We start from the raw sequence: 25,277 nt of genomic DNA, 5'->3' as shown, positions 1-25,277 counted from the left end.
TTCCAATATCAGTTAGAAATGATCCACAGTAAAGTGTGGTGTCTGGTGATGTATCCCATCTCCCCATACCATGTGACCTCATATAACTGCAAAAGTATATTCATTTTTATCTGGAGTAATCATACTGATACACAGGGGAAGTCAAAATGTTTGCAGAACACAACTGTATTTTATATATAAAACTAGCAAACACATCTTAGACACAGTAATCAATAATCTCAAACAAATGCACCTGACCGTTTTCTATAAATAGTTATGGTGACCCTGACCTTGTAAATCTGAAACAAGAACTTACCAACATCAATAAAAACTCCTGGAAAATTTTGATATCTGTCAAGTGTGACCTTTGATCCTTAGCCTTGACCTTGTCTTATCAGGTGTTATTACTTTAATGCTATATTGTAAATCAAGATCAAATGTACTGAACTTACACAAGTCCTAGTTCCTCCAAACAATGTGGGGAATTATTTTTTGATGAGAAATGAAACTTTCCTTCATTAGTCTTTGGTGTGAATTCAACAGATAGATTTAAAATTTAACTTATCATACACTCAGGGATTTAAAGCAGAGTCTCATGAGACAAAATTTTGTGTTGTGAATTGGTTGTGATGTGATGTTTGAATATCAAAAAAAAAAAAAAAAAATTGTTCTTCCTTATTAAATAGCCATCTATAAAACAGTCTTGCTAAAATAACTGTACTTGTCTTCTGTCAAACCAGCATTCATGTGATACAAACAAATGTTCAGCCAAGCTGGAAACCAAGTTCTGTATCTAGAAGTCACTTTTTCAAAGTGTCCATATCAGACTTGAGATTTCCACAAAACCCAAAAGATAATACTTACCATTAAATTGCGAATTTTATTTGTCTTGACATAAAATCAGAAGTATTCTGATACAGCAAAAAAATAAAAATTCTCACTGTAAAAAATATCCGTCTTCCACTTTTTCATTATCTTTCAATACAATAAACAGAAAGAATGAAATGTATATACACATCTTAGATTTCTGTCAATAACAATTGTCTACATTCAACGCATCTCTATTTCATATCTCTCAAATTGAAGCCAGGATGTACTGAATATCATGGGAGTGTTTGCTTTTCACAATAATGCAGTATTGCAGATATTACAAAATCTTTTTTTTTCTTTTTTTCTTTGTTAGATTTATAAAATGTACTTCCCAAATTTTACTTAGGTGCATAAGTATGACATTTTTGATTGCTTGGTCACTAGTGGTGAACGACCAATAATGGAAAATCCATTAGTCGAAATGATGTGTGACAAAACTACTTCATAACTGGGTCCCATTTTTTGTATTTCTTTTTTTTCCCAACTTTTTAAAACACAGTATCCCAAATATCTAATATTTCTGCTAAGGAATTCCATTGCATCAAGAGAAAATCCCGGTCAAGTAGATACTCACAGAAGTCACTTGAAGTCGGGCGCTGGGAGCGAGTGTTGCGTTTGAAGGCAGGACGTTTGTGTCGTCGGTACGGTCGATTGGATGTGGCACCAGGAGTTTTCTTCCAAAAATAATAGTATTCGACCAGTTCTCCCTGTAAAGACATAAGACCAATACATATATGTAAGTATGTAAATCACTTTGTGTACAAAATACAATTATTCCAGAACCATGCATCAAGCTACAGCCATGAATGTTGATGTTGATGAGAAAATTTCATACAGTAGAAGAATTTCTCACTAAATACAAAGTCCTAAGTAATTTCTGTTTTTATCTAGCTTATGAGGTCTTCTTTGCCTCCTGTGTACCATCTTCAGTTCAACCAAAAGAAAATACCATCATGTGACAAAGAAAACAAACTGAATCTGGTCTGTACATATTACAGATGCTCACGCAGTAATTATCAACAAGTAAGCCCATACTTGTAATGATCTATTGCTATGGTAACAAATACCATGTCACTGTCCTACAATAAGTGTACCTTCTCTACTTTCAGTCAAAACTTGTGGGTTGATTCCCTTGGTTAGATAAACACAGTACTGTTTTGACAGTATAAAGCCCCTCAGGAGCCCATCTGAAGTAAAAACCTGGATATTTAATAATTTATTCAGATTTTCTACGTTAGTCTAGAATATCTTGACAATAGATCTTATTACACACCAAGTTCTGGCTGTATCAGAGTGATGTAGGTAGCTACACCTATAACACAGAGCTAGTGAGCTGTCTGGCTGTATCAGAGTGAAGTAGGTAGCTATACCTATAACACAGAGCTAGTGATCTGTCTGGCTGTATCAGAGTGAAGTAGGTAGCTATACCTATAACACAGAGCTAGTGAGCTGTCTGGCTGTATCAGAGTGATGTAGGTAGCTATACCTATAACACAGAGCTAGTGATCTGTCTGGCTGTTATCAGAGTGATGTAGGTAGCTATACCTATAACACAGAGCTAGCGAGCTGTCTGGCTGTATCAGAGTGATGTAGGTAGCTATACCTATAACACAGAGCTAGTGAGCTGTCTGGCTGTATCTGTGTGATGTAGGTAGCTACACCTATAACACAGAGCTAGTGAGCTGTCTGGCTGTATCAGTGTGATGTAGGTAGCTATACCTATAACACAGAGCTAGTGAGCTGTCTGGCTGTTATCAGAGTGATGTAGGTAGCTACACCTATTACACAGAGCTAGCGAGCTGTCTGGCTGTATCTGTGTGATGTAGGTAGCTACATCTATAACACAGAGCTAGTGAGCTGTTTGGCTGTTAGAGTAATAAAGTTAGCTACACCTATAACACAGAGCTAGTGAGCTGTCTGGCTGTTATCAGTGATGTAGGTAGCTACACCTATAACACAGAGCTAGTGAGCTGTCTGGCTGTATCAGAGTGATGTAGGTAGCTATACCTATAACACAGAGCTAGTGATCTGTCTGGCTGTATCAGAGTGATGTAGGTAGCTACACCTATAACACAGAGCTAGTGAGCTGTCTGGCTGTATCAGAGTGAAGTAGGTAGCTATACCTATAACACAGAGCTAGTGAGCTGTCTGGCTGTTATCAGTGATGTAGGTAGCTACACCTATAACACAGAGCTAGTGAGCTGTCTGGCTGTATCAGAGTGAAGTAGGTAGCTACACCTATAACACAGAGCTAGTGAGCTGTCTGGCTGTATCAGAGTGATGTAGGTAGCTATACCTATAACACAGAGCTAGTGAGCTGTCTGGCTGTTATCAGTGATGTAGAGCTGTTATCAGAGTGATGTAGGTAGCTACACCTATAACACAGAGCTAGTGAGCTGTCTGGCTGTATCAGAGTGATGTAGGTAGCTACACCTATAACACAGAGCTAGTGAGCTGTCTGGCTGTTACAGTGATGTAGGTAGCTACACCTATAACACAGAGCTAGCGAGCTGTCTGGCTGTATCAGAGTGATGTAGGTAGCTATACCTATAACACAGAGCTAGCGAGCTGTCTACTTGTTGTATAAACAGATTGTGGTTTAAACACCTGATCAAGTCTTGACACATCAGGGTAAGAACACCTGATGTCATTCACCAAATTATTTGTCATCTTTAGTTAAAACTTGTCCAGGCAATCTGTGGTAATTACGTTGCACATGGAAAAGTCCTCTACAACATGTTTTTTTACACATAACAAAGGTTAATTATAAATATGTGAAGCAGTTAAATATCAGCTATACATATCAATTGTCAAGGTAACATGTAAGATATATTTCTTAAAGTTTTAGGGTATTCTAAGTTAATATTCTATATGCATGTCAAAAAGATAAATAATTTAATTCAACAACATATGTATGTCTAGAACAGAGCACAATAGTTACAAAAGTCACAGCTGATATCCATCACAAAGTAGGGTGAAAATGAATCCAACCATCAGAGGTTGGTATCTGGTCAAGTGAAGAAATAACCAATTACAGGACACTATAATCAATAAAGGAACAGACTGACCAATACTGTTGTGTGTCCATCAGGAAGAGTGGTACAACACCAGTTGTCTGTCCTTGGTGTGTGTGCACGGCATTACTTTACCTGTCTCCTCTTTGTGCCTGTGTAAGCATACATGACAGAGGATAAAAAAAACAAGCCATGAAGTTTATTTCTGCATATGTCCGGCAATAATAGGCCATCTGAGGCCAACATAAAGATGTTGGCTGGCCTGTCAGATATGTCAGAAATGTGGTTATTCAGAGTGTTGAATGGCTATCAATATTAATATAACAGAGCTTATAATAGCCAACAAGGCTAAAGACAATAGCTAAAAGCTTGCCTTTTGTCCATAAAGCTGGTGTGTCCATTGATTTCTGTGTCAAACAGGGTGTTTGCACATGGACATTGGGCTTAGGGATTGGCCTTCTACTAACCTAAGAGATCATCCTTACTACACCTCCGACATATGACCTCTCTAGGTCAAACAACCTGATAGAGTCTATATAACATTTGGTATCTTAGGTCAGCCAATCATCATGAATCTATTTAACATGTGACCTCTCTAGGTCAGATAACCATCCTTAGTCTATAAAATATCTGACCTCTCCAGGTTAGTCAGGTTCTCTGTCCTATTAATCATATTGCTTTTTCAAAACCATACTGACTGTTTAAACAGCCAAAATATCATTATAGGAAGCAACAGCATTGGTGGTATAACAGGAGTTATCTGCCCCTGAGTAATTAAGTCTTCCCTTTACAACTTTTGTGGTAAGTACCAGAGCCTAATAGAAAAGTTAAACACCAAAATGAATGACAGTTGTAGATACAAGCTAGGAGGCAATACACTTATCAAATTGGCTCACAGATATCATAAGTAGCCCTGATAGTATACAGCACCGTGTGTATAATACTGTAACATATATTTACCTATTAAAGGTTAACCAAAGTAACTACCGGCTTCAAAGACGCCTAAAACAAATATCTGGCCATTAATATGAGAGGTGAGAGATTTTAACATCAACCAGCATTTCCTTAACATTATCTGAAATATTTCAGCTTCTGAAAATATGACACCTTCAGGTAAAGAAACATTCAATTTCCAGGCAACCAGGGCCATAAATGTAAATAGCTGTGACAGACTTACTGATACAATAAAGAGTTGTCGTTAGGTTTCACATTTTTTAAAACAACGTGTGTTCAAATAAATTAATAATTCAGAAAAGACAAGCATAAGCTTGTTGTAAGTATGATACACTATAACAAAAGGCCGATAGGGTTGGTATTGCTCATCTGGATCTTTTAGCTTTCACTTCAAAAAATATTTCATTTCGAATTATATCATTTTCCTGAAACGATGAAGAATCTTGTAGCTTTTAAACTGTTTTCTGAGAAAAAATAACTTCACCCAAGCAGAGAATAACAGTGGGAAATTTAAAATCCTATCTCTATTTCTCATATGCCCGTCAGCAGACCCTTAATTTATGCCAGAATACTTTCATTGCAACAGAATGTGATGGATATAAACAATTGTGTCTATCTATCCTGCCTGGCCATGCCCCTTAGCCTTCAGGAGGACTAGATCAATCAATTACACAAAACTAAGTTCTTGTCTTCCAAGAATGCTTAAGATAAAGATTCAACAAAGTTCTGGTCAGATCCTTCCTTTATACAAAATGAGATTCCTTCACCAAAGGATGCATCCGACCACATTTAAACAAAATCCAAACATTCGGTAGAGAAATAAAATTTTATAAAGAACATTTTTGCTTTGGGCATCCCCCTATGGCCCCTACAGCCCAAGATCAATCATTTATACAAGATCTGTAAACTTTCCCAAGAGATACTTCTAGCCATATGTGGTGAAATTCCCCTTATAGGTCACACCTGTATAATACTTAAATAAAATGTTGTACCTTTAATGAATGGGTCAATTTGTTTTATATTTGATATTTTGAATAAACAAGATCCACACATAAAGTTTCAATTAATTAACAGTAAACTATTGGTGAAATTCAGAAATGCTTTGGGATATACATAAATATAAGTATATTCCAGGTGTAGATATAATTAAATGACAGCTCATGACAGAAATAAAGTACGGAGCTAAAGTTCAACATGGCCAGATTAATTCACTAAGTCCAATTGACCGTACGCTGTTCATTGAATTCCGGTCTGCAATATTTTGTTGAGTTGGTCATACATAAGAAACCAAGCATATTCCAAGACTAGTTATAGAAGCTCATGTGGTTCTAGAAAAAACTCAAATCCAAACAAGCTGGAAAAAAAAAATAATTGGCCCAATTATGAGTCAACTGTAGGTAAAAATTAGAATCTGAAGTGCGTGTTGTCATTTATAGATATATTTGAAGTTTTGTCGTGCTTACAAACTTTAAAGCTTTATGTGGAGCTATACAGAGAAATTGTCATGAAACAAAATCCAATTTATTCCCAACTTTATGTTAAAAGCTTTATTGAAAATATGTATTAAGATGATTTGGTTATACGATAGCACTCGTAATTTTATTGAACACTTAGAGAAAATGTAACATCTATATTTCTTTTTGCAACACCGTGGCAGTTCATTGCAAAGCAAAATGTAAAAAGGTAACGAACTAGGCAGTATGACATCAGCTCACCAGCCCTCTGGACCAGGTGAGATCAACATACTATAGAGTTTTCATGTATATAAGTCAGTTAAGTGACAAACTGTGGTAGGGTGCTAGAAGGTACATGATATAACTGGTCTACATAGTGGTATACAGCTGTCCCCTATATAATATGTATATTAGTAAGTAAAGTATATATTAATACAATGTTGTGTTATCAGTTAGCACACAAATCCTTACACAATCAACAAAACACAGATGAGGGGGATGGGAGGGGACAAGAGCTCTATCTCTCTTACCCTGAGAGGGAAAACTGATATGTATCACGCTATGTGACGGGAGTGTATCTAGAATAACCTCGACACCTGTGAGAAGAATGTATTTGTGCACAAATCATTTGAACCCCACTGATACATACTAGTCTCACACCTCTGGAGCTAAGACATGGCTGACTGGATGTCTCCGATACACTGGACAGCCCTTTAAAGCTCTGTGTTTATACCACAGCAGCAGACTATAATGACATAACAATGGATTGTCCATTCTGACCACCAGGGACCATACCTGTCAACATGCACTAGACCAAATAATCCCCCTAAACAGTTTAACACACCTACCATTAACAATTCATATAAAAGTGGATACTACAGGCAGAAAACACGTAAAAACAGTGTTCAAGCTTAGGTATACATAGGGAGCAGCAGTTTACAGACACTGTCCCTCCGTCCTGAGGAAGAAACCCCCGACAACCAACAAATATCTCCCCCAAACAATGGACAAACAGCTCACACTTACTCAGTACTGGCCCTGGACTCAGCTACATGCTTGTAAAAGTGGTGTTACACGACTTGAAAGTAGTCAAGTGAACGGCTTCCGTTCATTTCAATATGGCGGCCTGTTTATAAGAGAATGTATACAGACAGGCCGCTGTAGAGTCTCTCTACCAAACCCTGTGTGTGTACACTGGTGGGTTAGACAGGCAGTGTTACACAGGCGGAGGACACATACAGTAGAGTACAACATGCACCCTGCACATAGACACACGTTAGCAAAGCCTGTACACAAGGAGACTAAAGGTGCACCCTCTGATACTATAAGGGAATGGACAGGGTCAGGACATCAAAGGGATACACAGGTGGGACAACAGCTGTCACTGTTATGGCCCCATACTGGGGCACATCTACAGTACCAAAATTTGGACTAGTTTATCAAACAATTTGTATTTGAATGGATTTAACTTACACAGCTAGTTCAACAGACTACATTAAAGGTGGAAGGTGGACTGCCCTAGAGTATCTCAAGGAGCAGGTTCTCAAACATTTCATTGTGTACAGTGACAGGGGTATGTGATGGAGAAAGAGAAAGGGGTATGTTTTTGATGGATGACAATATTTGTTGTCGGATGAATGATGATTATGTGTTGTTTATGAATGACATTATTTTGTTGTTGATGATGACATTGTGTGGTTTTGAAAAAGAAAGTATTTTGTTGTAGTGTGGGTGACAGTATTGTGTTGCATTGTGCTGTAGTGAGGGTGACAGTATTGTGTTGTAGTGAGGGTGACAGTATTGTGTTGTAGTGTGGGTGACAGTATTGTGTTGTAGTGAGGGTGACAGTATTGTGTTGTAGGGAGGGTGACAGTGAAGGTGACAGTATTGTGTTGTAGTGTGGGTGACAGTATTGTGTTGTAGTGAGGGTGACAGTATTGTAATGTAGTTAGGGTGACAGTATTGTGCTGTAGTGAGGGTGACAGTATTGTGTTGTAGTGAGGGTGACAGTATTGTGCTGTAGTAAGGGTGACAGTACTGTGTTGTAGTGAGGGTGACAGTATTGTAATGTAGTTAGGGTGACAGTATTGTGCTGTAGTGAGGGTGACAGTATTGTGTAGTAATGTAGTGAGTGACAGTATTGTGTTGTAGTAAGGGTGACAGTATTGTGTTGTAGTGTGGTGACAGTATTGTGTGTAACCATGTAGGGAGGGTGACAGTATTGTGTTGTAGTGAGGGTGACAGTATTGTGTTGTAGTGAGGGTGACAGTATTGTGTTGTAGTGAGGGTGACAGTATTGTGTTGTAGTGAGGGTGACAGTATTGTGTTGTAGTGAGGGTGACAGTATTGTGTTGTAGTGAGGGTGACAGTATTGTGTTGTAGTGAGGGTGACAGTATTGTTGGTAGTGAGGGTGACAGTATTGTGTTGTAGTGAGGGTGACAGTATTGTGTTGTAGTGAGGGTGACAGTATTGTGTTGTAGTGAGGGTGACAGTATTGTGTTGTAGTGAGGGTGACAGTATGGTGTTGTAGTGTGGGTGACAGTATTGTGCTGAAGTGAGGGTGACAGTATTGTGCTGTAGTGAGGGTGACAGTATTGTGTTGTAGTGAGGGTGACAGTATTGTGTGGTACAGTATTGTGTTGTAGTGTGGGTGACAGTATTGTGTTGGTAGTAAGTGGTGACAGTATTGTGTAGCAGCAATAAGCGGTGACACTATTGTGTAGTAACCATCATTGGTGACAGTATTGTGTAGCAACAATAAGCGGTGACACTATTGTGTAGTAACCATCAGTGATGACAGTATTGTGTGGCAGTATTGTGTTGTAGTGGTGACACTATTGTGTGTAGTGGTGACAGTATTGTGTTGTAGTGAGGGTGACAGTATTGTGTGTAGTATTGTGTGGTGACAGTATTGTGTAGTAACCATGACAGTATTGTGTAGTAATTGTGTTGTATCAGTGACAGTATTGTGTTGTAACCATCATTGGTGACAGTATTGTGTTGTAGTGAGGGTGACAGTATTGTGTTGTAGTGTGTGACACTATTGTGTAGTGACAGTACACTATGTGTTGTAGTGAGGGTGACAGTGTATTGTGGTGACACTATTGTGTAGTAACCATCAGGGTGACAGTATTGTGTTGTAGTGAGGGTGACAGTATTGTGTTGTAACCATAGTGGTGACAGTATTGTGTGGTAGTAGACAGTATTGTGTTGTACACTATTGTGTTGTAACCATCAGTGGTTACTGTATTGTGTAGTAAACATCAGTGATGACCGTATGGTGTAGCAACTATCAGTGGTGACACTATTGTGTTGCAGCCATCAGTGGTGACAGTATTGTGTAGTAACCATCAGTGGTGACACTATTGTACAGTAACCATCAGTGGTGACACTATTGTGTAGTAGTGAGGGTGACAGTATTGTGTAGTAGTGAGGGTGACAGTATTGTGTTGTAGTGAGGGTGACAGTATTGTGTGACAGTATTGTGTTGTAGTGAGGGTGACAGTATTGTGTTGTAGGGAGGGAGGGTGACAGTATTGTGTTGTAGTGAGGGTGACAGTATTGTGTTGTAGTGAGGGTGACAGTATTGTGTGGTAGTGAGGGTGACAGTATTGTGTTGTAGTGAGGGTGACAGTATTGTTGGTAGTGAGGGTGACAGTATTGTGTTGTAGTGAGGGTGACAGTATTGTGTTGTAGTGTGGGTGACAGTATTGTGTTGTAGGGAGGGTGACAGTATTGTGTTGTAGTGTGGGTGACAGTATTGTGTTGTAGTGAGGGTGACAGTATTGTGTTGTAGTGAGGGTGACAGTATTGTGTTGTAACCATCAGTGGTGACAGTATTGTGTTGTAGTGAGGGTGACAGTATTGAGTTGTAGTGAGGGTGACAGTATTGTGTTGTAGTGAGGGTGACAGTAGTGTGACAGTATATGTGTGTAGTGAGGGTGACAGAATAGTGTTGTAGTGAGGGTGACAGTATTGTGTTGTAGTCAGGGTGACAGTATTGTGTAGTAACAATCAGGTGACAGTATTGTGTAGTAACCATGTACAGTATTGTGTAGTGTATCAGGGTGACAGTATTGTGTTGTAGTGAGGGTGACAGTATTGTGTTGTAGGGAGGGTGACAGTATTGTGCTGTAGTGAGGGTGACAGTATTGTGTTGTAGTGAGGGTGACAGTATTGTGTTGTAGGGAGGGTGACAGTATTGTGTTGTAGTGAGGGTGACAGTATTGTGTTGTAGGGAGGGTGACAGTATTGTGTTGTAGTGAGGGTGACAGTATTGTGTTGTAGGGAGGGTGACAGTATTGTGTGGTAGTGAGGGTGACAGTATTGTGTTGTAGTGAGGGTGACAGTATTGTGTTGTAGTGAGGGTGACAGTATTGTGTTGTAGTGAGGGTGACAGTATTGTGTTGTAGTGAGGGTGACAGTATTGTGTTGTAGTGAGGGTGACAGTATTGTGTTGTAGTGTGGGTGACAGTATTGTGTTGTAGGGAGGGTGACAGTATTGTGTTGTAGTGAGGGTGACAGTATTGTGTTGTAGTGAGGGTGACAGTATTGTGTTGTAGTGAGGGTGACAGTATTGTGTTGTAGTGAGGGTGACAGTATTGTTGGTAGTGAGGGTGACAGTATTGTGTTGTAGTGAGGGTGACAGTATTGTGTTGTAGGGAGGGTGACAGTATTGTGTGGTAGTGAGGGTGACAGTATTGTGTTGTAGTGAGGGTGACAGTATTGTGTTGTAGTGAGGGTGACAGTATTGTGTTGTAGTGAGGGTGACAGTATTGTGTTGTAGTGAGGGTGACAGTATTGTGTTGTAGTGAGGGTGACAGTATTGTGTTGTAGTGAGGGTGACAGTATTGTGTTGTAGTGAGGGTGACAGTATTGTGTTGTAGTGAGGGTGACAGTATTGTGTTGTAGGGAGGGTGACAGTATTGTGTTGTAGGGAGGGTGACAGTATTGTGTTGTAGTGAGGGTGACAGTATTGTGTTGTAGTGAGGGTGACAGTATTGTGTTGTAGTGAGGGTGACAGTATTGTGTTGTAGTGAGGGTGACAGTATTGAGTTGTAGTGAGGGTGACAGCATTGTGTTGTAGTAAGGGTGACAGTATTGTGTTGTAGTGAGGGTGACAGTATTGTGTTGTAGGGAGGGTGACAGTATTGTTGGTAGTAAGGGTTATGGGCTAGAGTACTGTGATATTTGATGAATAGAAAGTTTTGGATGATTGATTGATGACAATATAATTATATATATTTTGTGAAAGAAAGTGTTTGATGCATTGATGTTTAGACACTGTATATTTGTATGGAAATTCTTTTCAAGGATAAAATTCTTGTATTTTTTTTCCAACAAAGAACAGAAGATTTTTACTTTCATTTTAACATCAGGTTTGATATTTTTCCTCTGTCTATCCTCATTATATTACCGAATCATGAAAGCAGTTTTATATGCCATTTGCAGGTTGTTTGAAAATCTCCCCAAGACAAGATGTTTTTCACATAGCAGATGAATCATTATTTTGTCATTAACTGATCCCAATAAACCATTATTAAAGCTAAACTTTGGATCTTCAGTCAATCGACAGATATGGAGGCTTTTTTATCTTGTGATTCATTATCTACAAACAAGAAGATTAGGCTATCAGCATATTCAACCATCACACAAAATGTTGAATATTTTCATTTCATCTTTGTAGAAACCAAATAACAGATCACCTAAGTTGTTTTTGCATGAAATTTTATATGATAGCCCTTGTAGCTTTCATAACCTTCTTACTGCTAAGTGGAGTCAGACAGATAATTATAGCTGTCTTATGGTTTTCAAAAATAACATACATTCTGAACAAAATAATAAAACAGAAATGAAAAAGAAAAATCACAATATTTACACATTATTTATGTATTTTTTAGTCCCACTTTGTTAGTAATTTTTAAGCAAAATGAAAGTACATCAAACTTAATTTCATCGCCTCTCACCTCTCCACCCCCTATTCCCCCCAAACACCATCAACAGCAAAGTTTTCATTGCTATTTGATATTATGTAAACACCACATGTTGTCAGACAGAAGAATTAATGCATTATAAAACATAAAATGGAAGGTTTTTTTTTAATTCTTCAGTTCATAAAACTCACTCAAGTATGAAAATTTTACACCAAAATTATCACTCTTAGGGAGTGAGAGGAATACTTATCTGATACTTTACAGTTCTTGTTTCAATATTTCAGCTAAATCTGAAGAAACTAGAGTTACCTATCAAGACTCTTAAACATTTCTGGAAATATAAGATGTTTACAAGATGTAATATTTATTTTGTGATCAGATAATGATACTAAAAAATATTCCTGTAATTTTATTTTGTTGGGTTTAGATAATTCTTGTATTCTTGTAATGTTTTTGTTGGGTTCCGATCTTGATACTACAAAATATTCTGTATTTTTTTTGTTTGCTTCAGATAATTATACTACAAAGTATTCCTGTAATTTTCTGTTGGTTTCAGATATTGATACTACAAAGTATTCATGGTATACATGTAATGTGACTGTATAAATAAATATACTACAGGAATAACATTGGTACTATGTGTGAAACTGTGCTACCTTCTCAGCATCTGTGGATCATCAAATCTGATATATTTCAAGTGATGGATGTGTTGAGGTGTTCACCATGTAATTAAACCAAATTTGGAGTTATTCCTTTCAACCAATGAATTGGCAAGAATTGACAGTGAAATGTTGATACTGCCACAGTGAAATTTTGACACTACCATTGCTGCCACAGTGAAATGTTATCACTGCCACTGCAGCTACAATGAAATGTTGAAACTGCTACAGTGAAATGTTGATACTGCCACTGCTGCCACAGTGAAATGTTATCACTGCCACTGCTGCCACAGTGAAATGTTGAAACTGCCACAGTGAAATGTTGATACTGCCACTGCTGCCACAGTGAAATGTTATCACTGCCACTGCTGCCACAATGAAATGTTGAAACTGCCACAGTGAAATGTTGAAACTGCCACTGCTGCCACAGTGAAATGTTGACACTACCACTGCTGCCACAATGAAATGTTATCACTGCAACTACTGCCACAGTGAAATGTTATCACTGCAACTACTGCCACAGTGAAATGTTGAGAAAATAAATACTATTGGCATATAACACCAACATGTATTATCACACCTTCCAAGATTTTTTGTGATGAGAAAATAAATACTTTATTGTTCCTAACTGTTCCTGTATTACTATATAACACCAACATGTCTATTATCACACCTGTACAATACCTGTCTATAAAGGCCATTATTACAACACAAACATTTTGATATGGTAACACCTGTACTACACCTGTCTATAAAGGCCATTTCAATAATACAATCATGTCTATATGGTCACACTTGTACAACACCTGTCTATAAAGGCCAGTATTACAACACAAACATGTCTATATGGTCACACCTGTACAACATCTGTCTATAAAGGCCATTATTACAACACAAACATGTCCCTGACAAGTTGGTCACACTTGTACAACACCTGTCTATAAAGGCCATTATTACAACACAAACATGTCCCTGACTAGTTGGTCACACCTGTACAACACCTGTCTATAAAGGCCATTGCTATAACACAAACATGTCCCTGGCAATACGGTAACAACTGTACAACACCTGTCAATAAAGGTTATTTCTATAACACAAACAGGTCAATATGGTCACACCTAAGTAAAGTTAGGAACTAAAACAGAATTTTTCATCAACATTTTTAACAACAAGGTTTGACAAGGTTGTAAAGATTTGGTTAAAAATGTCCCAAGGCTTTACCACAGAACCTAACAAAGCACAAATCAAGTTGCTACTGAGAGGTATCAGTTCCTGATTCTCAATTAGAGTTGCTTCCCTTTAATCCTGAAAATGAAGCCCCCAACATCAGCCCTCCTCCTCGTCCTGACAAAGTCATGATTGGCAGATGGTTATAGGTCATGTGACTTGTGTTGGTCCACAGAGACAGATATCAACATGTAAATTATAACAGTACATTAAGTGATTAGTATAATTGACGATGATTGGAGTCGACTGGCAGATGTTTCCATTCACACTATACACATCTGTACAATGAATAAAATCTCTCCCTATATCTTAATTCTACAAATGAATATTTCAACAATATATTTAATTTTCTGACAGGCCCAGGTAGATTACAGAAAGACACTGGACACAGACACATGTCTAACAGGTCCATGTAAATATTGAGAAAACACTGGACAGACACATGTCTAATAGGGCAATGTAAATATAAGGAAGACACTGGACACAGACACATGTCTATCAGGTCCATGTAAATATAGAGACACTAGACACAGACACATGTCTAATAGGGCAATGTAAATATAAGGAAGACACTGGACAAAGGCACATGTCTAACAGGTCCATGTAAATATAAGGAAGACACTGGACACAGACACATGTCTAACAGGTCTATGTAAATATAAGGAAGACACTGGACACAGACACATGTCTAACAGGTCCATGTAAATATAAGGAAGACACTGGACACAGACACATGTCTAACAGATCCATGTAAATATAGAGAGACACTGGACACAGACACATGTCTAACAGGTTCATGTAAATATAAGGAAGACACTGGACACAGACACATGTCTAACAGGTCCATTTAAATATAAGAACACACTGGACACAGACACATGTCTAACAGGTCCTTGTAAATATAAGGAAGACACTGGACACAGACACATGTCTAACAGGTCCATGTAAATATAAAGAAGACACTGGACACAGACACATGTCTAACAGGTCCATGTAAATATAAGGAAGACACTGGACACAGACACATGTCTAACAGGTCCTTGTAAATATAAGGAGACACTGGATACAGACACATGTCTAACAGGTCCATGTAAATATAAGGAGACACTGGATACAGACACATGTCTAACAGGTCCATGTAAATATAGAGAGACACTGGATACAGACACATGTCTAACAGGTCCATGTAAATATAAAGAAGACACTTAACTTCTTGCTAAATGATTTTCCCATTAGGCATGTCACAAAAAACCTTCAGATTTGTGAACAGTTAGTTCATTAGCTTTGTTGTGAACAGACTTTATCAGATATGTTTTGAAGAGTGACTTTATCCTACTTTTTGTGAACAATGACTTTATCATATTTGTTGTGAACAGTCACTTTAACAAAACAGTCACTTTATCTGATATGTTTTGACTTCATTTCCAACCTTCAATATTAACTTCTTCATTTTATGAACGAACACTTAACCTTCATTTCGCGTTCAAATTTTCGGCTTAAATCACTCTAAACATTTTAAAATCACATTTCAAATGTGATAACCCTTGCCTCACTGACAGGGCCTAATTTTTACACCAGTCAGCAGTTGCAGAAATTGGCATTTTATCAAAATGTATTGCTACTTCTCAAGTCAAATATTGCTATTAGTCTGCAAGCATTTAACACTAATTTGATAATTTCGCATTTGTAGGGCATGATATAAGAGAAAAATATGCGTTAATTGTGTTACACAGATAGCTTAAATACAAGTCTAAAATCCTTTATCTAACCTGTACAGCCAAGGTTTTTTACCAATTAACACACGAGAAAAGACACCAGAAAACAAAACACAAAGTGGCCCTTGGTGGGATTTAATAGCGCATTTTGAATGCAAAATGTTATCGTGGGCTGCCAACGTCAACTTGTCACCCAACCTGGCCTTCCTCGCACTGTAGTGATGTAGTGCTCTTACCCCTAGTGATGGCAACCAGCGCCCAACAGACATTGTCGATGACACACACAGCAAACACAAGACAAAGACGTTAATTTCACTATTTTTCTAGCATCCCATCAAATTGACAAGAGGAAGTGTGTATTGATTAGTCTAATCCCCTTCTATCATGTACAAATTACTCTTAACCGCATGTATAGTGGTGACAGGATACGGGGAACACATATAGTGATAGCAAACGCAGGCAGAACTCCAGTCCCGTGGGGTGCACCATAAACTCCATACCAGAGATACGTTTGTATTGGACCTAGTCGATCGCCTCACAAACGCTTGTCATCGACACTTCCTGTCTGTCCGAATCAATAGAGACTGGCAAACACAATGCTCGCAGACCTGACTTTTTGGTATGTTTAACTGTGTTTAAAGTGACAAGATATTTTGTGATTGGCTGACCATCAGGTCTGCTGAGAATGTGGTGCTCGTCATCAGCACTGATCAATAGACCCCTGCCATCATAAATTGCCGAGCCATCAAGCAACTGCGGGTGTAAATGTGACATTGTGTCTCTAATACCAGATATACATCCTTTCTCATTGGCTGACCATTACACGAGTTCAGGAACTGACATTGTCCTGACATCTGACAGAGTTAGGGGATATTCTATTTGAGTTCCACGAATCTGCTGGTTGCCACATAAAGGCAGGCGATAAACTCACTTGTCTTGGGTTCGTCACCACTTTCGTACTCATTCAATGAACAGACGACTACAGTTTACAAAACTATGATGAATTTCTTACTGGAACATCGTAATTAAGGGAACCCATGTGAGGTGCCTTAACTTTAGCCAATAAATTGGAGTGAAGCATATGGTGTTATCACCCAAAAGTTGATAAGAACCAAAAGGGTGGCAACCTCAGTATAATATAAACAGGGTTGGTCTAGCTGTGTACATACTGGTGGTCAGGCTCTGTCGCTCACTTCGTCTTAACACTGTTTACTCTGATTAAAGGCAAATCTTCCTGTTATGTTGATGGCTTACATTCTTTATCCTGCTTATTTTCTCAAGAACAAAAGACTATTTATTGATCTGGTGTCAGGAGAGTGAGGCCTTCCAATTATCTCAGCCACATACAGATATGACAGACAGCTCAGAGTGGCATGCTACTATGGTGTACCTAACCTTGTGCACAATGCATGAAAATAAGTGATATGTCACCATTCAATTACAAAGCCTTATCAAACTCTATAACAACAGGCCTTGTGTAGTCCTCCGTGGATCAAACCTCCACATACTTGACATTCATAGTCAACATATCAAATTCTCTGTGTCATTATTCACATCACATCAAACTACTAGTATCCACATCTTAGGATGACTGCCATAGGTTGGCATGGTTACAAAAGGAATATCCATGCTTTTTATGTGATGAAGACCATAAATTTGTTGCCAAACAGTCTATGTGGAATCCATATATTTTATTGTCTAACCTATTACTGTTCACATGTCGATCCTAAATCAATTTTTAAATAAGGTTTATGGGAGTAAACCATTAAAACGATGTGTCTGTTCTGTAGTATACCAAGAAACACAAGCACTACGAGTCTGTCAAACAACCTCTTCTTATAACTTTGATACCTTAATCATGAAACTCAAAATTACATCATAAAGCATTGTGAGTATCAAGTCTGGGTTGTTTTGTAATCTGATTCTGGATTCAATTTTTACGTTACATTTCCCCTGGTCGGTGAAGAATGAAGTACATTCATTCTCATTAGCCAATTAACACTGTGTGAACCAAAAGTTATCCTGGTAACACCAGAGTAACCATAATATTGTGGGAGTTTTTATTTCATTGTTTTTTTTCATTTCTCCTTTCTAGAGTCTTTATTTACTGTATTTATCCTTTCTAGGGTCTTTATTTACTGTATTTATCTTTTCTAGGATCTTTATATACTGTATTTATCCTTTCTGTGGTCTCTATTTACTGTATTTATCTTTTCTGTGGTCTTTATTTACTGTGTTTATCCTTTCTCGGGTCTTAAATTACTGTATTTATCCTTTCTAGGGTCTTTATTTACTGTATTTATCCTTTCTGTGGTCTCCATTTACTGTATTTATCTTTTCTAGGATCTTTATTTACTGTATTTATCCTTTCTGTGGTCTCTATTTACTGTATTTATCCTTTCTCTGGTCTTTATTTACTGTATTTATCCTTTCTCTGGTCTTTATTTACTGTATTTATCCTTTCTGTGGTCTCTATTTACTGTATTTATCCTTTCTCGGGTCTTTATTTACTGTATTTATCTTTTCTAGGGTCTTTATTTACTGTATCTATCTTTTCTAGGGTCTTTATTTACTGTATTTATCTTTTCTAGGATCTTTATTTACTGTATTTATCCTTTCTGTGGTCTCTATTTACTGTATTTATCCTTTCTTGGGTCTTTATTTACTGTATTTATCCTTTCTAGTGTCTGCATTTACTGTATTTATCTTTTCTAGGGTCTTTATTTACTGTATTTATCCTTTCTGTGGTCTCTATTTACTGTATTTATCCTTTCTCGGGTCTTTATTTACTGTATTTATCTTTTCTAGGGTCTTTATTTACTGTATTTATCTTTTCTAGGATCTTTATTTACTGTATTTATCCTTTCTGTGGTCTCTATTTACTGTATTTATCCTTTCTTGGGTCTTTATTTACTGTATTTATCCTTTCTAGTGTCTGCATTTACTGTATTTATCCTTTCTGTGGTCTCTATTTACTGTCTTTATTTACTGTATTTATCCTTTCTGTGGTCTTTATTTACTGTATTTATCCTTTCTGTGGTCTTTATTTACTGTATTTATCCTTTCTAAGGTTTGTTGTGTATAAATGATAAATCTTCAATACCTACAATTTGATGACAAGGGTTTGTTGATAAATCTATCAGAAGAGGAAGAGGGACATAAACAGGCTGACTATCTCAACCCTAAAATGTGCTCAATGATCCTGTTTTATTTCATCAGAAGAGTTAAAGTTCCTCTAAAGGAAGTAAATAAGATTAAGGACTTACAAATTGTTTTCAACATGAAACAACACAAACTTGTGATGACTAGGGGTCACAATGTATGGAGTTAAAACACAAACGTGCCATGTCTTACATGAAAGGCAGTGAACATAAATACATGCCTGCAACAACATACAGTGGTTGAAAGAAAGACAAATTAATCGTCCTCTAGGTGTCGGAACTAGAAAAAAAATCACATCCCTCCTAGAATACATCCATCACGTCACGGTTCACCGACACAACCGGGACTTGCTTCTCGCCTGGATCATACCTTGTACTCATACGCTTAATACCTGTATAGTGCCGATCATTATCTTAATGTAGATTTCAACAACAAATTAGTATTACTAATGATGACCTAAGATGTCACACCTGTCACAGGTATAGTTTGTTACCTGGCTTTAACTGTCAACTACTGACAGTGACTTGGTTTATATCAACCACTGACTAACTACATTATGTGAGGTATCCAAATACCTACCTATATATCAACAGGAGTGAACAGTTCACAACAGACAACAAAAATATCAAACAATGCTTTTAGAGATTTTTTTAATATTTCTCATTAAGTGTTTCTATAAAAATATTGAAAAACATCATTTGAGTGGGATTGATTTGTTTATTAGTAAATTATTTTCATCATGTACTTGACATGACAATATATGAAGGTATACTTTATTCCCAGGTTCACACCCCCTACTTTAAGGGGTCCAATCACCTTTTCTAAATTATCACAAATAATACAAATAATAAAGAGTATTTTAGAAATCTGGAGTTAATGTTTAGGTCAGCTTGAAGGACCATGAGGCCCAATGGGCCTGCATCAATCACAGTAACTAAGTGCTTTTTGGACTCACATTTTATAACTGTGAAATTATAAGTCAAGGTGAAAACAAAATGTGTTCTGAAACCATGTCGAAGTTGCATTTTATTCCAAGCATTGTTTAACTTCTTACAAGTAAGAAAGGTATATTTTCAATTTTCTAATATACAAAAGTGGTTTGTTCATTTGAACCATGAGACTGTGTAGGTTGATGTCATTTATTTGAACTATCTAGTAGCCCAGCTCTTCATCTGAGCATACCAGAGACCCAATATCAGTAACCTAGACCTCTTGAATACCAAGTTGTTTCAACATATTTGACCTGCATGACCTTAAAAAATAGGGTCAAGGTAATTAATTTATATAAACTTGTTTGCCTTTATCCCAGTATGGCACCAGTTCACACTATCAGTACCTAGGGTTTCTAGGGTGTTGAGTAGAAGTTTTTTTTAAAAGAAGAAGTTGACACTTGATAGACAGAAGAAGATGCTGCAGTGAAGCTTAAGCTAATTAGCCCTTTGGGCACTTGTCTTCCACACTGGTTTAGCTAATTATGTAAAATAACACTTACAAGTTTTTCTGATATTTTCATTATTAATTGGGTGAATTATTGGTGACATTTGATAAAAACCCTAGATACCAGTAAACTATTCTCTATACCAGCCTAGAGTCTGTTGGGTACCAGTAAACAATTCTCTATATCAGCCTAGAGTCTGTTGGGTACCAGTAAACAATTCTCTATATGCTCCTAGAGTCTGTTGGGTACCAGTAAACAATTCTCTATATCAGCCTAGAGTCTGTTGGGTACCAGTAAACAATTCTCTATATCAGCCTAGAGTCTGTTGGGTACCAGTAAACAATTCTCTATATCAGCCTAGAGTCTGTTGGGTACCAGTAAACAATTCTCTATATCAGCCTAGAGTCTGTTGGGTACCAGTAAACAATTCTCTATATCAGCCTAGAGTCTGTTGGGTACCAGTAAACAATTCTCTATATCAGCCTAGAGTCTGTTGGGTACCAGTAAAGCCTAATTCCAGTAAACAATTCTCTATATCAGCCTAGAGTCTGTTGGGTACCAGTAAACAATTCTCTATATCAGCCTAGAGTCTGTTGGGTACCAGTAAACAATTCTCTATATCAGCCTAGAGTCTGTTGGGTACCAGTAAACAATTCTCTATATCAGCCTAGAGTCTGTTGGGTACCAGTAAACAATTCTCTATATCAGCCTAGAGTCTGTTGGGTACCAGTAAACAATTCTCTATATGCTCCTAGAGTCTGTTGGGTACCAGTAAACAATTCTCTATATGCTCCTAGAGTCTGTTGGGTACCAGTAAACAATTCTCTATATGCTCCTAGAGTCTGTTGGGTACCAATATACTATTCTCTATATCAGCATGTTGGGTAATCATACCCTACAATGTCAATAACAAGGGGCCGGGTCTTGTCTGATTAACACTGTGTACAAACTTACACCCCATAGAGTAGTCTCAATACCTAGTTTTTACAACATTACAATCCTAGATCAGTATGAATATAGGGCTTATAGCTGTTTGTTTGTCAAACTACACAGATCAACTAAAATATGTGGAGCGAGGACATTTAACAGACAAACAGCTCTATGAAAGTATTCCTTATCTACCTTTTACAAAGTGCACTCTATACTTTGAAGGTAAATCAAGGTGATAAAAAGTTGTGATAACACAAAGCCTTAGAAACACAATCCTAGTCAATTGTACAGGTATTCGAGTGTCCCAAGCTTGCCAGCCGTAGAAACACAATCCTAGTCAATTGTACAGGTATTCGAGTGTCCCAAGCTTGCCAGGCGCTAGTTTGTTGACATACTGATATATTAATTTGTGATAGTGTAATGGACATTAATTTCTTACGACAGTCAAAATGTAGGAGAGCTGTGATTCAAGAGTTACCTCCCTTTAACAGTGCTGGACTTTAAGAGACAAAACAATAATTTGTAATTCCAAATATCGCTCACTTTTCCGCACTAAAATAATGTTTGATACATATGTATGAAGTAAAATCAGAAAATATATCCTGATTTATCACTGGTCGAGTTTCAGAAGACTATATATTACAAACCTTTTTTTGATACAGAATACAAATATTACAGCAGCATATCATTTGTATCAACAATAATGTCAGTGTGATGTAAGGAGTGATTACTCATTAGTATGAAAGGTGTTGGGGGTGGGTGGGGAGGGAGGGGCATTTTTCAAGTGGTAATTACCCCAACAAGCAGATAGACAGTAGCCATGCTCTACCTTGACAACTAATTTTAGAGGGCAGTGACACTTCAATGGAATCGATTGGCTGACAGATCAAGGACAGCAGATGGAAATGTTAGGAGTACCTACGCAGAAATTAAGTGGGGTCTTTGTCAGCTAGAAAGTTGTTATGGCAATAGCAAGTTACCAATCCTCTCAAATTGGTTTTATGTAAAATACAGACTACTTACTGAAGCTGTTTAAGGTGGTGTTTTGTGTGGTCAGTCAGGTGTGACATGAGAAACCAATGGCACATACAGTTCATTAACTCACCATTAAGATATCAAACAGAAGGCGGAAATCATCAAATTTCATCTCAATGCATGACATTAAACCTATGAATAGTGGAGATTACATCTATCATTACGGACTCAATCCAGCATATATCTTACTGTACTACCATCAAACCATTCCCAACACTGGAACACTCCGCCACCAAAGGACATAACTAATACTATTGAAATTCTCATTTACCAGCTTTCAGTACAGCGTTTGCATATTAAATTCTCATTGATCTGGGCCAATCTCCTTTTGAGCTCTCTGTTTGATAGACAGCACTAAGCTTCGATTAGAAAACCTGTTCACCAAAGACTGTCTGCGCTTGACTATTAACACACTGACACATGAGTATTAGAGGTCTTGTGTTATGAAGTGTGAAGGTCAAACATGACCTTGTACTCATCAACTAAGATTCTGGTCTTTACACACATGCATGCTTAATTATTCACACAAACATAAAATGGCAGTTTATGCATTGGCATTCTAAATTGAAAATTAAAAATTCATTTTCACCGGCAACATATGTTGCCGTGCACCACTGATCATTAAAGGGCCTACAAACAAACGAACCTGAGGCATAACATATTGCTAATTGGTAAAATTTGGTACAGAATATGTCAAATTTAATACTCTGCTTGGTCGATAATTTACAATGACACAGAAACACCATTTGACAGATTGGTAATACCACCTGATACATTGGTAATACCACTCAATTCGTAGGATATACCACTCGACAGATCAACAGATTTCTTGCTGAAAATGTTAGTACCATGGTTTACTATTTCCTGTTGTAAATGTTAGCTTCATGGTTTCTTATTTCCTGTTGGAAATGTTAGCTACATGGTTTGTTATTTCCTGTTGGAAATGTTAGCTCCATGGTTTGTTATTTCCTGTTGGAACTGTTAGCTCAATGGTTTGCTATTTCCTGTTAGAAATGTTAGCTCCGTGGTTTACTGTTTCCCATTGGAAATGTTAGCTCCATGGTTAACTATTTCCTGTTGGAATTATTAGATCAGGTCTGGTATGTATATTAGACACAAGAACGTTATGTTACACCATAAAATAAAAACACTCACCGTTTCTTTGTGTGGAAGTAGTTCTTTACGGATCTTGAAGAAATTCTTGCCATACTGTCGAAGACCTTTGATGAAACGTTTCTGTAAAGAATGAAAAAAAATATGATATTGATATTGTTGCATGGAATTCCAGTGAACTTCATTATCTAGAGTTTGTTGGCATAATTATGGAGATAGAAATATATATATATATTGTTGCAACTGAGTAAAATATAAATCACAAGAGTGGTACAATGCAGTGACTCAATGGAGTAATACAATGCAGTGACTCAATAATAGAGTGATACAAAACAGTGACTCAATGGAATGACTCATTGAATGATACAACGAAGTGATACAATGCAGTGACTCAATAATGGAGTGATACAATGCAGTGACTCAATGGAATGACTCATTGAGTGATACAACAAAGTGATACAATACAGTGACTCAATAATGGAGTGATACAATGCAGTGACTCGAAAATGGAGTGATACAATGCAGTGACTCAATGGAATGACTCATTGAGTGATACAACGAAGTGACACAATGCAGTGAATCAATAATGGAGTGATACAATGCAGTGACTCAATAGAGTGATACAATGGAGAGATACAACACTGACACAATGCAGTGACTTAATAATGGAGTGATACAATACAGTGACTCAATGGAATGACTCACTGAGTAATACAATGAAGTGACACAATGCAGTGGCTCAATGGAACGATACAATGGAGTGATACAATGATGACTCAATGCAGTGACTCAATGGAATGACTCATTGAGTGATACAACAAAGTGATACAATACAGTGACTCAATAATGGAGTGATACAATGCAGTGACTCAATAATGGAGTGATAAAAAACAGTGACTCAATGGAATGACTCATTGAATGATACAACGAAGTGATACAATGCAGTGACTCAATAATGGAGTGATACAATGCAGTGACTCAATGGAATGACTCATTGAGTGATACAACAAAGTGATACAATACAGTGACTCAATAATGGAGTGATACAATGCAGTGACTCAATGGAATGACTCATTGAGTGATACAACAAAGTGATACAATACAGTGACTCAATAATGGAGTGATACAATGCAGTGACTCGAAAATGGAGTGATACAATGCAGTGACTCAATGGAATGACTCATTGAGTGATACAACGAAGTGACACAATGCAGTGAATCAATAATGGAGTGATACAATGCCGTGACTCAATGGAATGACTCATTGAGTGATACAACAAAGTGACACAATGCAGTGACTCAATAATGGAGTGATACAATGCAGTGACTCAATGGAATGACTCATTGAGTGATACAACGAAGTGACACAATGCAGTGACTCAATAATGGAGTGATTAATACAGTGACTCAATGGAGTGATTCAATAGAGTGATATAATGGAGAGATACAACAAAGTTACACAATGCAGTGACTCAATAATGGAGTGATACAAAGAAGTGACACAATGCAGTGGCTCAATGGAACGATACAATGGAGTGATACAATGATGACTCAATGGAACAGTATAATGGAGTGACTAAATGAATTGATTGATGTATTGTGTTTGTGACAACCAATCTTAAATTATCTTGTAAAGAATTTAAGATTCAAACAACAGTGAAAAGTAATGAGAAATCTTTAAAGACTATCAGTCAGTTGATGACAGATGATCAAATATCTAAGGATAAGTTTGGCGAGGATGATATACAGGGAGATTACCAACTTTTACATGGGACAAACAGTTTTATACTGTAT

General features: G+C 37.4%; 1 protein-coding gene across 3 annotated transcripts in view; it reads right to left on the bottom strand.

The window, feature by feature from the left end:
- Positions 1–25,277, bottom strand: part of LOC132552982 (arginine-glutamic acid dipeptide repeats protein-like) — a 65,951-nt gene that overhangs the window by 26,460 nt on the left and 14,214 nt on the right. For all 3 annotated transcript variants that reach the window (XM_060217187.1, XM_060217189.1, XM_060217188.1), the window contains exons 7-8: positions 23,527–23,607; positions 1,424–1,556 (exon numbers count right to left, since the gene is read on the bottom strand). In XM_060217187.1, the coding sequence (XP_060073170.1) occupies positions 1,424–1,556; positions 23,527–23,607 (214 nt within the window). The remainder of the gene's footprint in view (positions 1–1,423; positions 1,557–23,526; positions 23,608–25,277) is intronic.

Source organism: Ylistrum balloti, unplaced genomic scaffold (assembly GCF_031769215.1).
Source record: "Ylistrum balloti isolate Yb309-2 unplaced genomic scaffold, AGI_CSIRO_Ybal_v1 Utg370290, whole genome shotgun sequence".
Lineage (NCBI taxonomy): Eukaryota > Metazoa > Mollusca > Bivalvia > Pectinida > Pectinidae > Ylistrum > Ylistrum balloti.
The sequence above is the reverse complement of the archived record's forward strand: the minus strand, read 5'-3'. Positions and strand labels throughout refer to the sequence as shown.